Source organism: Haliotis cracherodii, unplaced genomic scaffold, assembly GCF_022045235.1.
Source record: "Haliotis cracherodii isolate W230 unplaced genomic scaffold, xgHalCrac1.p SCAF_13, whole genome shotgun sequence".
Lineage (NCBI taxonomy): Eukaryota > Metazoa > Mollusca > Gastropoda > Lepetellida > Haliotidae > Haliotis > Haliotis cracherodii.
The window spans coordinates 31,393,371-31,406,496 of record NW_027266268.1 but is presented as its reverse complement, the minus strand read 5'-3'; the positions used below and the strand labels follow the sequence as shown (position 1 = coordinate 31,406,496).

General features: G+C 49.6%; 1 protein-coding gene across 1 annotated transcript in view; it reads right to left on the bottom strand.

The window, feature by feature from the left end:
* The window catches only part of LOC139459837 (nucleoporin NUP188-like), a 94,859-nt gene that overhangs the window by 49,190 nt on the left and 32,543 nt on the right, over positions 1 to 13,126 (bottom strand). Inside the window, exons 21-22 of the mRNA XM_071241542.1 lie at positions 8,002 to 8,134; positions 1,460 to 1,547 (exon numbers count right to left, since the gene is read on the bottom strand). Coding sequence (XP_071097643.1) covers positions 1,460 to 1,547; positions 8,002 to 8,134 — 221 coding nt within the window. The remainder of the gene's footprint in view (positions 1 to 1,459; positions 1,548 to 8,001; positions 8,135 to 13,126) is intronic.

Here is a 13,126-nt window from a genome sequence, read left to right as displayed (position 1 = left end):
TTCATATTATGGAAGGGTGAATGGTATGCATGCATGGTATTTGAGGCTCTGCCAACCTCCAAGGAATATCCTAACACTGTGGTTGCCAATAGGTATTGACATGAGGTAGCCACTAGACAACTTCACAATAAAGCAATAAAATTGTCAAACTAGCATCTTAAGGAAACCCATCTAAGAAGTGACCCCATCTATGTAGGATCCACTTGTCTACCAAGGGTCCCCCCTATCTGTCTAGGTAGGGTTTTCTTGTCTACTTAATTTATTTGTTTGTTTATTTGTTGTTTAACGCTGCACTTAGCAATATTCCAGATATATGATGGCGGTCTGTAATAATCGAGTCTGGACCAGATAATCCAGTGATTGACATCATGAACATCGATCCAAGCAATTGGGATACGATGACATGCATCAACCAAGTCAGCGAGCCTGACCACCCGATCCCGTTATATTTAGTCGCCTCTTACAACAAGCCTAGTCACCCTTTACAGCAAGCATGGGTTGCTGTAGACCTATTCTTCCCCGGATCTTCAAGGGTCCCTGTCTAGGTAAGGAACCTCCATCTAGTTAGGTTACCCATCTATGTAGAGTACCCCCGTCTACATGCCATACCCCAATCTACCTAGGGTACCCCTGTCGAGGTAGCATGCCCCTAAGTACAATACCCCCGTCTACTTAGGGCACCCCTGTCTCTGTAGCATGCCCTTAATTAGCGTATCCGTCTACGTACAGTACCCCTGTCTACGTACAGTACCTCTGTCTACGTAGGGTACCCCTGTCTCCGTAGCATGCCCTTAAGTAGGGTACCCCTGTCTCCGTAGCATGCCCTTAAGTAGCCTACCCCTGTCTCCGTAGCATGCCCTTAAGTAGCGTACCCCTGTCTACGTACAGTACCCCTGTCTCCGTAGCATGCCCTTAAGTAGGGTACCCCTGTCTCCGTAGCATGCCCTTAAGTAGCCTACCCCTGTCTCCGTAGCATGCCCTTAAGTAGCGTACCCGTCTACGTACAGTACCCCTGTCTACGTAGGGTACCCCTGTCTCCGTAGCATGCCCTTAAGTAGGGTACCCCTGTCTCCGTAGCATGCCCTTAAGTAGCCTACCCCTGTCTCCGTAGCATGCCCTTAAGTAGCGTACCCCTGTCTATGTACAGTACCCCTGTCTACGTAGGGTACCCCTGTCTCCGTAGCATGCCCTTAAGTAGGGTACCCCTGTCTCTGTAGCATGCCCTTAATTAGCATACCCCTGTCTCCGTAGCATGCCCTTAAGTAGGGTACCCCTGTCTCCGTAGCATGCCCTTAAGTAGCGTACCCCTGTCTACTTAGGGTACCTCTGTCTACGTACGGTACCCCTGTCTATGTAGTGTGCCTGTCTGGTAAAGCCCCACTGTCTACATCAGGTCTCAAGTGGGGTTCCCATGTCTACGTGGGATCTCCCCCATCTGTGTGGGGGCTGTCAGACGCACCTGCTTGGCGTTGTGTTTCACACTGCACGTGATGCACTCCACGGTGTGCGCCAGGAGGTCCAGGGGAGGAGGGGACACAGCACTGAATCTAGAACACAAACAAAGTGTCAGACCTGCTGAATCTTTTAGTCACATTTTTAGAGCACCAGATATCTCTTTGAGCAATTGAATTTTTACCCTCGATTTTCTATTTTGATTGGGTTATTACATTTTTCATTGGGTAAACAATATTTTTTCACCCATGTATTCATCACTTTATTGGGTTTTTCCCAAAATGACTGAACATTTTAAGATTTAAAAAAAATGAAATAATGTTTTAGATGTATATAACTGTTCAGAAGGTGTTCTCGGACAGGTTACCGGGACATCTTTCGAACGCGCCAGCTTCGCGGAATCGACGGAACGTAACCTACTTCGCAGAATTCGAATGTCTCCTTGGCAGGTTGAATGTAACACGTGATTCCTTGAACGTGGCAGATGAGAGTTAGGGCTGATAGGAGCAGGACGCATCGCCCTACTTGGGCTGTTCTTACATGTGCATACTTCCATACCAGGGAATTTGTACATAATGTGTTTATTGTAAATATCTTGTGGGTTTATTAAAAGGGCTGAATTTTCCGTTTTCAGTTAGTTTTCATTTGAGGGGTTTCTTCTCCTCAATAACTGTTCTAAATATTTGTAGAATTTTCCTATTCGGAATATTCTATAAGTAATACGTTACCACTGTTATACCGAGGCTGTTGTCTCCCACAACTGCTGCTATAGCGAAATCTACCACAGAGATCTCAATTACCTCATGCAGCACGTGCGTAGCCACCTAGCTGCCATGTGACACCCTTCACTCTTGTCTCTTGCGAGAGCAAGTGCTCGGGGGACGGACGGGCGGGCAGCATCCCAGTGGTAACGTATTACTTATAGAATATTCCGAATAGGAAAATTCTACAAATTACATTAAGTAATACGTTACCACTGTTATACCGAGGCTGACTACCACAGTAGGCGGTGGGGAGCACCTACAACCCGAATCCTGACTGCTAGCGTTCCTTCCGACCAGCGGAAGTAAACACCAAGGCGGAAGCACTCGATGCGCATGCACCTAGCTAGGCGTTACCCTATAGGAATACCAAAGCACTGTCAAGCGCATACCGTAAGGCTCAATCGTCATTGCCAAAACGATTGGTGACTCCAAACGGCCCCACTGGATAGGTATTTCATCGCCGCAGCGGATGAGAACACTGTATCCGCGTGAGCTTAATCTTAGATCAGGTTAAACAGTCGAAAAGAGGGAAATTAATTTCATTCAGACCGTATATACCAGAGCAAGCCTACTTAAAGTATGCATTAGGCGCGTGACCTAATTCCAGTATTTGTAAGCATCCATCACAAGGTTGGGATACACGACAGACAATTAAATACATAATTGTCAAAATACAAATAAGGACAAAGCACACAAAAAGCCGCCCTCACCTGTGGTGTGAGTGCGCTGGTTTGCGGGACCCCAACTCCTGTACCCACGGCAGTGGGAACATTGGAGACGACGCAGATTGACCACCGTGCAAGGTCTGACGCCTGAGGAGTTCGGAATTGCGCTGGGCACACCCCTTAGGTGCCCGCTTGCGCCGCGATCCGCGGGCCAAGACGGTGCACACTCTCCACGACGGCATCAGCGACCTGTTTGAGGTAATGATTGGCAAAAACCGAGTCAGAACGCCAGTAACAACTTCGTAATATTCTGCAAACAGAGATATTCGAGTGTAGGGCAAATGTTGCCGCTAGCGCCCTGATCTCGTGCGGGTTTGACCCCGCTACCGGTAACCCCCGAGACCGGTACGCCAGATTGATGACAGAACGAAGCCACAACGCAATCGAGTTGCGAGTTATGTCAACCGTGCGATTAGGGTTACACGATATGAACAGACGGTCACGCCCTTGTCTACGTTCATTCGAAGCCTTAAGATAATACTTAAGGGCCCTAACCGGACACAGCGCTCTGTCCTCAGTATCAGCAGGATGTAAGATTTCTTTGAGTGATCTTACAGTGAATTCTCTCTCCGTTTGCCCGAATTTCGGCGACGAAGCCCATGAGCAGGCCCAGGCGGACCGCTCCTTCGTCACCCCTATCGAATCATACCTTGGCGACATCGAGTGCATGAATTTCGGATACACGTGCCGCCGTGGCAAAGGAGAGGAGAAATGCTGTTTTCCAAGTCACATGCCGGAACGAAGCACTATGCAAGGGTTCAAACGGAGCTTCCGTAAGTGATTGCAACACTAGGGAAAGATCCCAGGCCGGTGCCCGAAGGCGGCCCTTCTTAAGATCGTGCTGTTTGAAACCCTTGATAATACCCCGTATCACCGGCTCTTTGGAGAGACTGGTACCCATAGCAACGTCCCGTACCGTAGCAACGGACGAGACATAGTTGGCAATGGAACCCCCGGAGAGTTTCCGGGTCTCTCGCAAGTGAGACATGAAACGAGCAATATCCTGCACAGATACCTTATCTGGCGAATGAATGTGATGTTTACAACACCACTTCGTGAAAATAACCCAACATGCATTATACACCTTCTGGGTAGAATCACGATGCATACTAACGTATGCCCGAGACGCCCGGCGAGAAAAAAACTTTACTCCTCAGACGCTCGGTGACAACATCCACGCGTGCAGATTGAACTGCCCTGCGTTTGGATGAAGCTGACGGGTGTGAGGGTGGATCAAGAGATCCGGTCTCACAGGCAGTGGAAGTGGCGACTGCGTGACCTGGGTCAGCAAGTCGGAGTACCACGATCTGTTCGGCCACATGGGCGCGATCAGTAACATTCGACAGCGAACTCCTCGGAGCCGGCTTAGAATGTGTGGTATCAACGCTGTAGGCGGATAAGCATAAGCGTCCAAGCCCGTCCAGTCTAACGCGAGAGCATCGTGATCGATGGCCCTCTGGTCAGGGACTGGTGATACAAACAACGGGAGTTGATTGTTGAACCGCGTTGCGAACAGGTTGACCATCGGACGACCCAAACGTTCGCACAGCCACTGAAACACTACTGGGTTCAGCATCCACTCTGTGGGGCTCGGATCCTGAGGCCTCGATAGAGCGTCGGCCAGTACGTTCCGCACACCTGGGATGTGACGGGCGCGTATCTGGCACGGGACACTGTCCACCAGAGCGTAAAACTCGAACGTGAGATCGAGTAGCGAGTGACTGTGGGTTCCCCCCAGTTTGTTCACATAGGACACTACCGTCGTGTTGTCTGTCGCCAGCATGAGCCGGGCGTCGACGAGACGATGCTTCCAGTGATTGACTGCGTTGATCACTGCCTTGAACTCGAGACAATTGATGTGAAGACCTAGTTCGTCTACGCACCACAGCCCCGAGCTCACCTCCCCCTCTAGATGGGCGCCCCAGCCCACTAGAGAGGCGTCTGTATACAGGTTCAACGTGGCCCGGCAGGGCCGCATAGAGACTCCTGATACGACATTGTAAGGGACCGTCCACCACTCCAGATGCGGTCGGAGCCGATCCGGGAGGGCGACGGTCGCACTGTTCACCTCCGTAGCTAACAACTGGATTAAAAACCGTTGCAGCGGGCGGAGTTGGAGCCGACCTCGTTCGGTGCAGGCCTGGGCTGATACAAGTAGCCCTAACAGCTGTTCCCAAAAGTGAACAGTCTGTTGCACCGCTAAGACTTTGGCAATCATCGCCTAAAGTTTGTGCCACCGGTCTGGGGGGACAAAGAGGCGATGGGACACCGTGTTGAACCGACCTCCGATGAACTGCAAGTTCTGAGAAGGGGTTAACTCGCTCTTGGGGAGATTGACAATCCACCCCAATTGCTCCAAGAGCCGACGTGCGAAAACGAGATGGCGTGACAGGGTGTCCGTCATTCGATTTGCTACTAGCGAGTCATCCAGGTACGCGAAGTACCGGACACCCCTCCGGTGGAGGAACCCCACTATGGGGGTGGTTAACCGGGTGAACAGCCAGGGAGCGGATGAAAGACCGAATGGGAGTACAACCCATTCATAGTGCCTGCCTTGAAAGACAAACCTGAGATACTTGTGATGATCCGGGTGAATCGGAACATGCAGATAAGCATCCTTTAGGTCGATCGAAGCGAGCCAGTCGGCCGGCATGATCAGTGCTTTCAGGTCCGCCAAGCTCAACATTTTGAACTTGGGCGGCTTGCGCAGGTAGAACTCGTTGAACGATTTCAAGTTGTGAATCATTCTGAGTTCGGCACTGTCCTTCTTGGGAACTAGAAATATCCTGGAGTAAAACCCCGGTGTTATTTCTGGTAGAGCTAACTCCCGAACTGCCCTCTTCTCCACCAACCTGCCGATGGCATCGGCGAGGAAGGGAAGATCGGTTTCCGAATAGAAACCTGCCGACGGGGCAACTGTGAGCGGCGGATTCGCTTTGAGATCGAGCCGATAGCCGTACCGAATCGTGTTGACCACCCACGGGTCGTCGAACACTTGTTCCCAATTCTCCCAGTAAGTCTGGAGTCTGGCTCCCACTGGGGAAGGAAAGGGGGGCCTGACAGGCTGCGGCAGGCGCAACTGTTCAGGGCCAAGTGACTCGGGTTCGCCTTAGGGCCAACCGAAGTTGGCGCTGTCGGCATAAGAACCCCTCCAATGAGAGTCACCTGGAGGGGCCCTTGCCGTCCTTAGACGACTTGGGCTTCCCCCAGTTCCCCGTCTTCCTGCGAAAGGGCAGCTGATTGCCCATACCGGAGCCCTCAGGGCGGGGCTACTTCCCAGAGGAAGAAGAACCCGACCCCTTAGACCTACCGGCCGCAGCAGCCTGGGGCGCGCTCCGGTTAGGAGCGGCACCCAGGCGCCTATGCAGGGACCCAACAAGAGCAAGTGTGTGCCGAGAGTCCTCGGCAACGTACTCCAGGGAAGCATTTAAACTGAGCAGGCAGTTGTAAATGCGCTGGTCACGGTCCGTGGGAGAACCTTCGACCAGACTGGCCGCTGCAGCCAAGTAAGTGTCTCCGTGAGACATGGAGTGCCGAGCGAGGGCGTCCAGCTGGTGCAAGGTAGCTTGCGTTACCATAGCAGCCGGTGGGGCACGGACACCCAACCGCTCAACATGGGCCTCCGCGGTAGGACCAGCCTCGGGAAAGGCAAGGTCATGTACCGGGAATAAACCCTTTCTCCACGACATCGGAGGCAACGGGAGACCCCGACCGGAGGCCGCCGCAAAGGCGTTCTCCAAGGAAGGCTTGATACCGCGCAGCAAGGTTGATGCGGGGAAAGCCATGTCGGAAGACTCATCGTATACCTCGGAGGAACCCACAGTCGTGGATTCCCCGCGGTACCGGCCGGGGCATGTCCTCAAAGACGTCATAAACCATGGCCACGCGGTCCTTAACCAATAGCGGGAGCAACGGTTCGGGGGAAGGACCGGTGACCAAAGTGGCCGGGGACGGAACAGCCAGCGGCCTATCCTGAGATAAGGCCGCCAGCTTGGAGTCCACAAGTTATGCAAGTAATGCAGCGACGGAATCCCCGGACAGCCCACGGGCCGCCAAGGGATCCGCCGCAGCCGTGGTGGTGGTACCCGCAAGGGGACCCCGACCGGACGAGCCGGCCACCACAGGGGTGGAAACGGACTGCACATACAGCCGGTAGCGCTCGCTTGCGGCACACCCCGCAGCTCCTGGTTGCGGGGGTAGAGGGGGTGGAGGACGGCGAAACATCCATGTCAGACATTTTGTTTGTACTATGAACAAAGAGCAAAACATGGTTACAACACATGCACCACAAATAGTCACAAACGAGTATTTTCACAAGAAAATAAACGAGCAATGGGAATATAGAACATACACATGTAACATATAGAGGAATAAGTGATGTAAAAAACCCAAGATATACTAGAACAGGGGAACGTAAGACGCAACGTGCATACGAGACACCCCGCAAGTATATAGAAAAAAAGGGCGGGAAAAATATTTCCTTTTGGCGGGAAAAATATTTCCAAGCGTAGTTACAGCAAACGCCCCGTAAAAGCACAGTTTATTAGAGAGAATAAACAGTAATAAATATCACCGAATGGTCGGAGAAACAGGAACGCTTGAGCAGTTTATTGTACGTCTTGCTAGAGCAAGCGAAGAGACAAGAGTGAAGGGTGTCACATGGCAGCTAGGTGGCTACGCACGTGCTGCATGAGGTAATTGAGATCTCTGTGGTAGATTTCGCTATAGCAGCAGTTGTGGGAGACAACAGCCTCGGTATAACAGTGGTAACGTATTACTTAATGTAATATAGGCTTGACTAGGAAAGTAAATTAGCTCGTAATTGTTTTTTGGAAATAAGCTCCTTTGTATGCATGCTGAAGAAGCTTCATTGGGTATTTATGCATGCTGTTTTAATACATTTGGGTTTTTTCATTTAATGCATGCATTTTTGTACGCAAGTTAATTGAAATTTTGAATATTTTTGGGGGGGTATTTTACGCAAATACGCTGCTTATCTGTAGCTCTGCATTTTTAAAAAATATTCGAGTAAAATATTCAACAGAAAATATGGTTCAAACCTTTGAATGACTTGGAATCCTAGACTCACGATCTCACTGAACTCTTCCACAGAGTCAGGGTCAGAGGTCATGACCTGGCGCACGAGCTGCATGACCTGTGTGACCCTGGATATCTGCAGCGGAGACACCATTCCTGGAACAGAGGTCACATTGGGGTCACTGGATCTCACACAGTGTAGAATGTATCATGCATCCTTAGTTATGGTACGTATATGTCCTTCTTGATTGTGATGTCATGTACATGTGTTTAATGTTGTGATGGTAATGCCAGTTCATCTTCCCGAGGCAAGGGAGTTAACCGACTATAAAAGTCCAGTTTCCACCCTTGCCGAACTAGGCCGTTATTATGGAGTTACATTTTGGCTGGACTAACGAGTCTATGCATTGTCAAATCAAAATCTCGCTACGAAATAGAAATCTGGTTCGTAAACTGTCAAGTAGATTTCGGTCGATTGCAGGATTTGCAAAGCATGTGCACCGCCAACTCGTTGTCAACAAATATTTTCCAAACCTTTCATGTTTTTAATCAAGGTGCTCGCCTGATTTGATGCACCCCGCAATGAAAGACCCGTCTTATCACAATATAGATCTTGATTATCGATCAGATCGTCTTGACTGGGCGCTGCCATTTTGTTTGAAACAAATGCAAGTGATGGAATCGGATTGGTCCGTGGTTATCCAACACATGTATGCAATTGTTGTTACTGTTAATCCTCCAACTACTATATATATTCTGTACAATGTTCATCATTCAGTCTTGCTTGACAACGGTATGAGGATCTATACTGAAACGTTGCCTTCACAGTTATTAAAGAAGTTGCTATCCATAAATTGTGTCTACTTTGACTTAAGACTTGGTGTGACAATACGTATGTTACTGACTCACCTCCAACCTGGGCTATCTGGTGCAGCATTTCGCTCATTAAATGGTTCATGCAGAGCTCGCTTTCCATCGGTCAGGCACCACAGAAAGTCCACTCGTTGCGTAAAAATGGTATCTAACGAGAATGAGCGTAGTATTCTCCATGTATGTTACTGACTCACCTCCACCCTGGGCTATCTGGTGCAGCATTTCACTCATTCAATGAGTGTAGTGTTCTCCATGTACGTTACTGACTCACCTCCACACTGGGCTATCTGGTGCAGCATTTCGCTCATTCAATGAGTGTAGTGTTCTCCATGTACGTTACTGACTCACCTCCACCCTGGGCTATCTGGTGCAGCATTTCTCTCATTCAATGAGTGTAGTGTTCTCTGTGTACGTTACTGACTCACCTCCACCCTGGGCTATCTGGTGCAGCATTTCGCTCATTCAATGAGTGTAGTGTTCTCCATGTACGTTACTGACTCACCTCCACCCTGGGCTATCTGGTGCAGCATTTCTCTCATTCAATGAGTGTAGTGTTCTCCGTGTATGTTACTGACTCACCTCCACCCTGGGCTATCTGGTGCAGCATTTCTCTCATTAAATGAGTGTAGTGTTCTCCATGTACGTTACTGACTCACCTCCACCCTGGGCTATCTGGTGCAGCATTTCTCTCATTCAATGAGTGTAGTGTTCTCCGTGTATGTTACTGACTCACCTCCACCCTGGGCTATCTGGTGCAGCATTTCGCTCATTAAATGAGTGTAGTGTTCTCCATGTACGTTACTGACTCACCTCCACCCTGGGCTATCTGGTGCAGCATTTCTCTCATTAAATGAGTGTAGTATTCTCCATGTAGGTTACTGACTCACCTCCACCCTGGGCTATCTGGTGCAGCATTTCGCTCATTCAATGAGTGTAGTGTTCTCTGTGTATGTTACTGACTCACCTCCACCCTGGGCTATCTGGTGCAGCATTTCGCTCATTCAATGAGTGTAGTGTTCTCCATGCACGTTACTGACTCACCTCCACCCTGGGCTATCTGGTGCAGCATTTCACTCATTCAATGAGTGTAGTATTCTCCATGTAGGTTACTGACTCACCTCCACCCTGGGCTATCTGGTGCAGCATTTCGCTCATTCAATGAGTGTAGTGTTCTCTGTGTATGTTACTGACTCACCTCCACCCTGGGCTATCTGGTGCAGCATTTCACTCATTCAATGAGTGTAGTGTTCTCCATGCACGTTACTGACTCACCTCCACCCTGGGCTATCTGGTGCAGCATTTCACTCATTCAATGAGTGTAGTGTTCTCCATGCACGTTACTGACTCACCTCCACCCTGGGCTATCTGGTGCAGCATTTCACTCATTCAATGAGTGTAGTGTTCTCCATGCATGTTACTGACTCACCTCCACCCTGGGCTATCTGGTGCAGCATTTCGCTCATTCAGTGAGTGTAGTGTTCTCCATGCACGTTACTGACTCACCTCCACCCTGGGCTATCTGGTGCAGCATTTCTCTCATTCAATGAGTGTAGTGTTCTCTGTGTACGTTACTGACTCACCTCCACCCAGGGCTATCTGGTGCAGCATTTCTCTCATTAAATGAGTGTAGTGTTCTCCGTGTATGTTACTGACTCACCTCCACCCTGGGCTATCTGGTGCAGCATTTCGCTCATTCAATGAGTGTAGTGTTCTCCATGTAGGTTACTGACTCACCTCCACCCTGGGCTATCTGGTGCAGCATTTCGCTCATTCAATGAGTGTAGTGTTCTCTGTGTATGTTACTGACTCACCTCCACCCTGGGCTATCTGGTGCAGCATTTCGCTCATTCAATGAGTGTAGTATTCTCCATGTAGGTTACTGACTCACCTCCACCCTGGGCTATCTGGTGCAGCATTTCGCTCATTCAATGAGTGTAGTATTCTCCATGTAGGTTACTGACTCACCTCCACCCTGGGCTATCTGGTGCAGCATTTCGCTCATTCAATGAGTGTAGTGTTCTCCATGTAGGTTACTGACTCACCTCCACCCTGGGCTATCTGGTGCAGCATTTCACTCATTCAATGAGTGTAGTGTTCTCCGTGTAGGTTACTGACTCACCTCCACCCTGGGCTATCTGGTGCAGCATTTCGCTCATTCAATGAGTGTAGTGTTCTCCGTGTATGTTACTGACTCACCTCCACCCAGGGCTATCTGGTGCAGCATTTCACTCATTAAATGAGTGTAGTGTTCTCCATGTACGTTACTGACTCACCTCCACCCTGGGCTATCTGGTGCAGCATTTCACTCATTAAATGAGTGTAGTGTTCTCCATGCATGTTACTGACTCACCTCCACCCTGGGCTATCTGGTGCAGCATTTCACTCATTAAATGAGTGTAGTGTTCTCCATGTACGTTACTGACTCACCTCCACCCTGGGCTATCTGGTGCAGCATTTCACTCATTCAATGAGTGTAGTGTTCTCCATGTACGTTACTGACTCACCTCCACCCTGGGCTATCTGGTGCAGCATTTCACTCATTAAATGAGTGTAGTGTTCTCCATGCATGTTACTGACTCACCTCCACCCTGGGCTATCTGGTGCAGCATTTCGCTCATTAAATGAGTGTAGTGTTCTCCATGCATGTTACTGACTCACCTCCACCCTGGGCTATCTGGTGCAGCATTTCGCTCATTAAATGAGTGTAGTGTTCTCTGTGTATGTTACTGACTCACCTCCACCCTGGGCTATCTGGTGTAGCATTTCGCTCATTAAATGGTTCATGCAGAGCTCGCTTTCCATCGGTCAGGCACCACAGAAAGTCCACTCGTTGCGTAAAAATGGTATCTAACGAGAATGAGCGTAGTATTCTCCATGTATGTTACTGACTCACCTCCACCCTGGGCTATCTGGTGCAGCATTTCACTCATTCAATGAGTGTAGTGTTCTCCATGTACGTTACTGACTCACCTCCACACTGGGCTATCTGGTGCAGCATTTCGCTCATTCAATGAGTGTAGTGTTCTCCATGTACGTTACTGACTCACCTCCACCCTGGGCTATCTGGTGCAGCATTTCTCTCATTCAATGAGTGTAGTGTTCTCTGTGTACGTTACTGACTCACCTCCACCCTGGGCTATCTGGTGCAGCATTTCGCTCATTCAATGAGTGTAGTGTTCTCCATGTACGTTACTGACTCACCTCCACCCTGGGCTATCTGGTGCAGCATTTCTCTCATTCAATGAGTGTAGTGTTCTCCGTGTATGTTACTGACTCACCTCCACCCTGGGCTATCTGGTGCAGCATTTCTCTCATTAAATGAGTGTAGTGTTCTCCATGTACGTTACTGACTCACCTCCACCCTGGGCTATCTGGTGCAGCATTTCTCTCATTCAATGAGTGTAGTGTTCTCCGTGTATGTTACTGACTCACCTCCACCCTGGGCTATCTGGTGCAGCATTTCGCTCATTAAATGAGTGTAGTGTTCTCCATGTACGTTACTGACTCACCTCCACCCTGGGCTATCTGGTGCAGCATTTCTCTCATTAAATGAGTGTAGTATTCTCCATGTAGGTTACTGACTCACCTCCACCCTGGGCTATCTGGTGCAGCATTTCGCTCATTCAATGAGTGTAGTGTTCTCTGTGTATGTTACTGACTCACCTCCACCCTGGGCTATCTGGTGCAGCATTTCGCTCATTCAATGAGTGTAGTGTTCTCCATGCACGTTACTGACTCACCTCCACCCTGGGCTATCTGGTGCAGCATTTCACTCATTCAATGAGTGTAGTATTCTCCATGTAGGTTACTGACTCACCTCCACCCTGGGCTATCTGGTGCAGCATTTCGCTCATTCAATGAGTGTAGTGTTCTCTGTGTATGTTACTGACTCACCTCCACCCTGGGCTATCTGGTGCAGCATTTCACTCATTCAATGAGTGTAGTGTTCTCCATGCACGTTACTGACTCACCTCCACCCTGGGCTATCTGGTGCAGCATTTCACTCATTCAATGAGTGTAGTGTTCTCCATGCACGTTACTGACTCACCTCCACCCTGGGCTATCTGGTGCAGCATTTCACTCATTCAATGAGTGTAGTGTTCTCCATGCATGTTACTGACTCACCTCCACCCTGGGCTATCTGGTGCAGCATTTCGCTCATTCAGTGAGTGTAGTGTTCTCCATGCACGTTACTGACTCACCTCCACCCTGGGCTATCTGGTGCAGCATTTCTCTCATTCAATGAGTGTAGTGTTCTCTGTGTACGTTACTGAC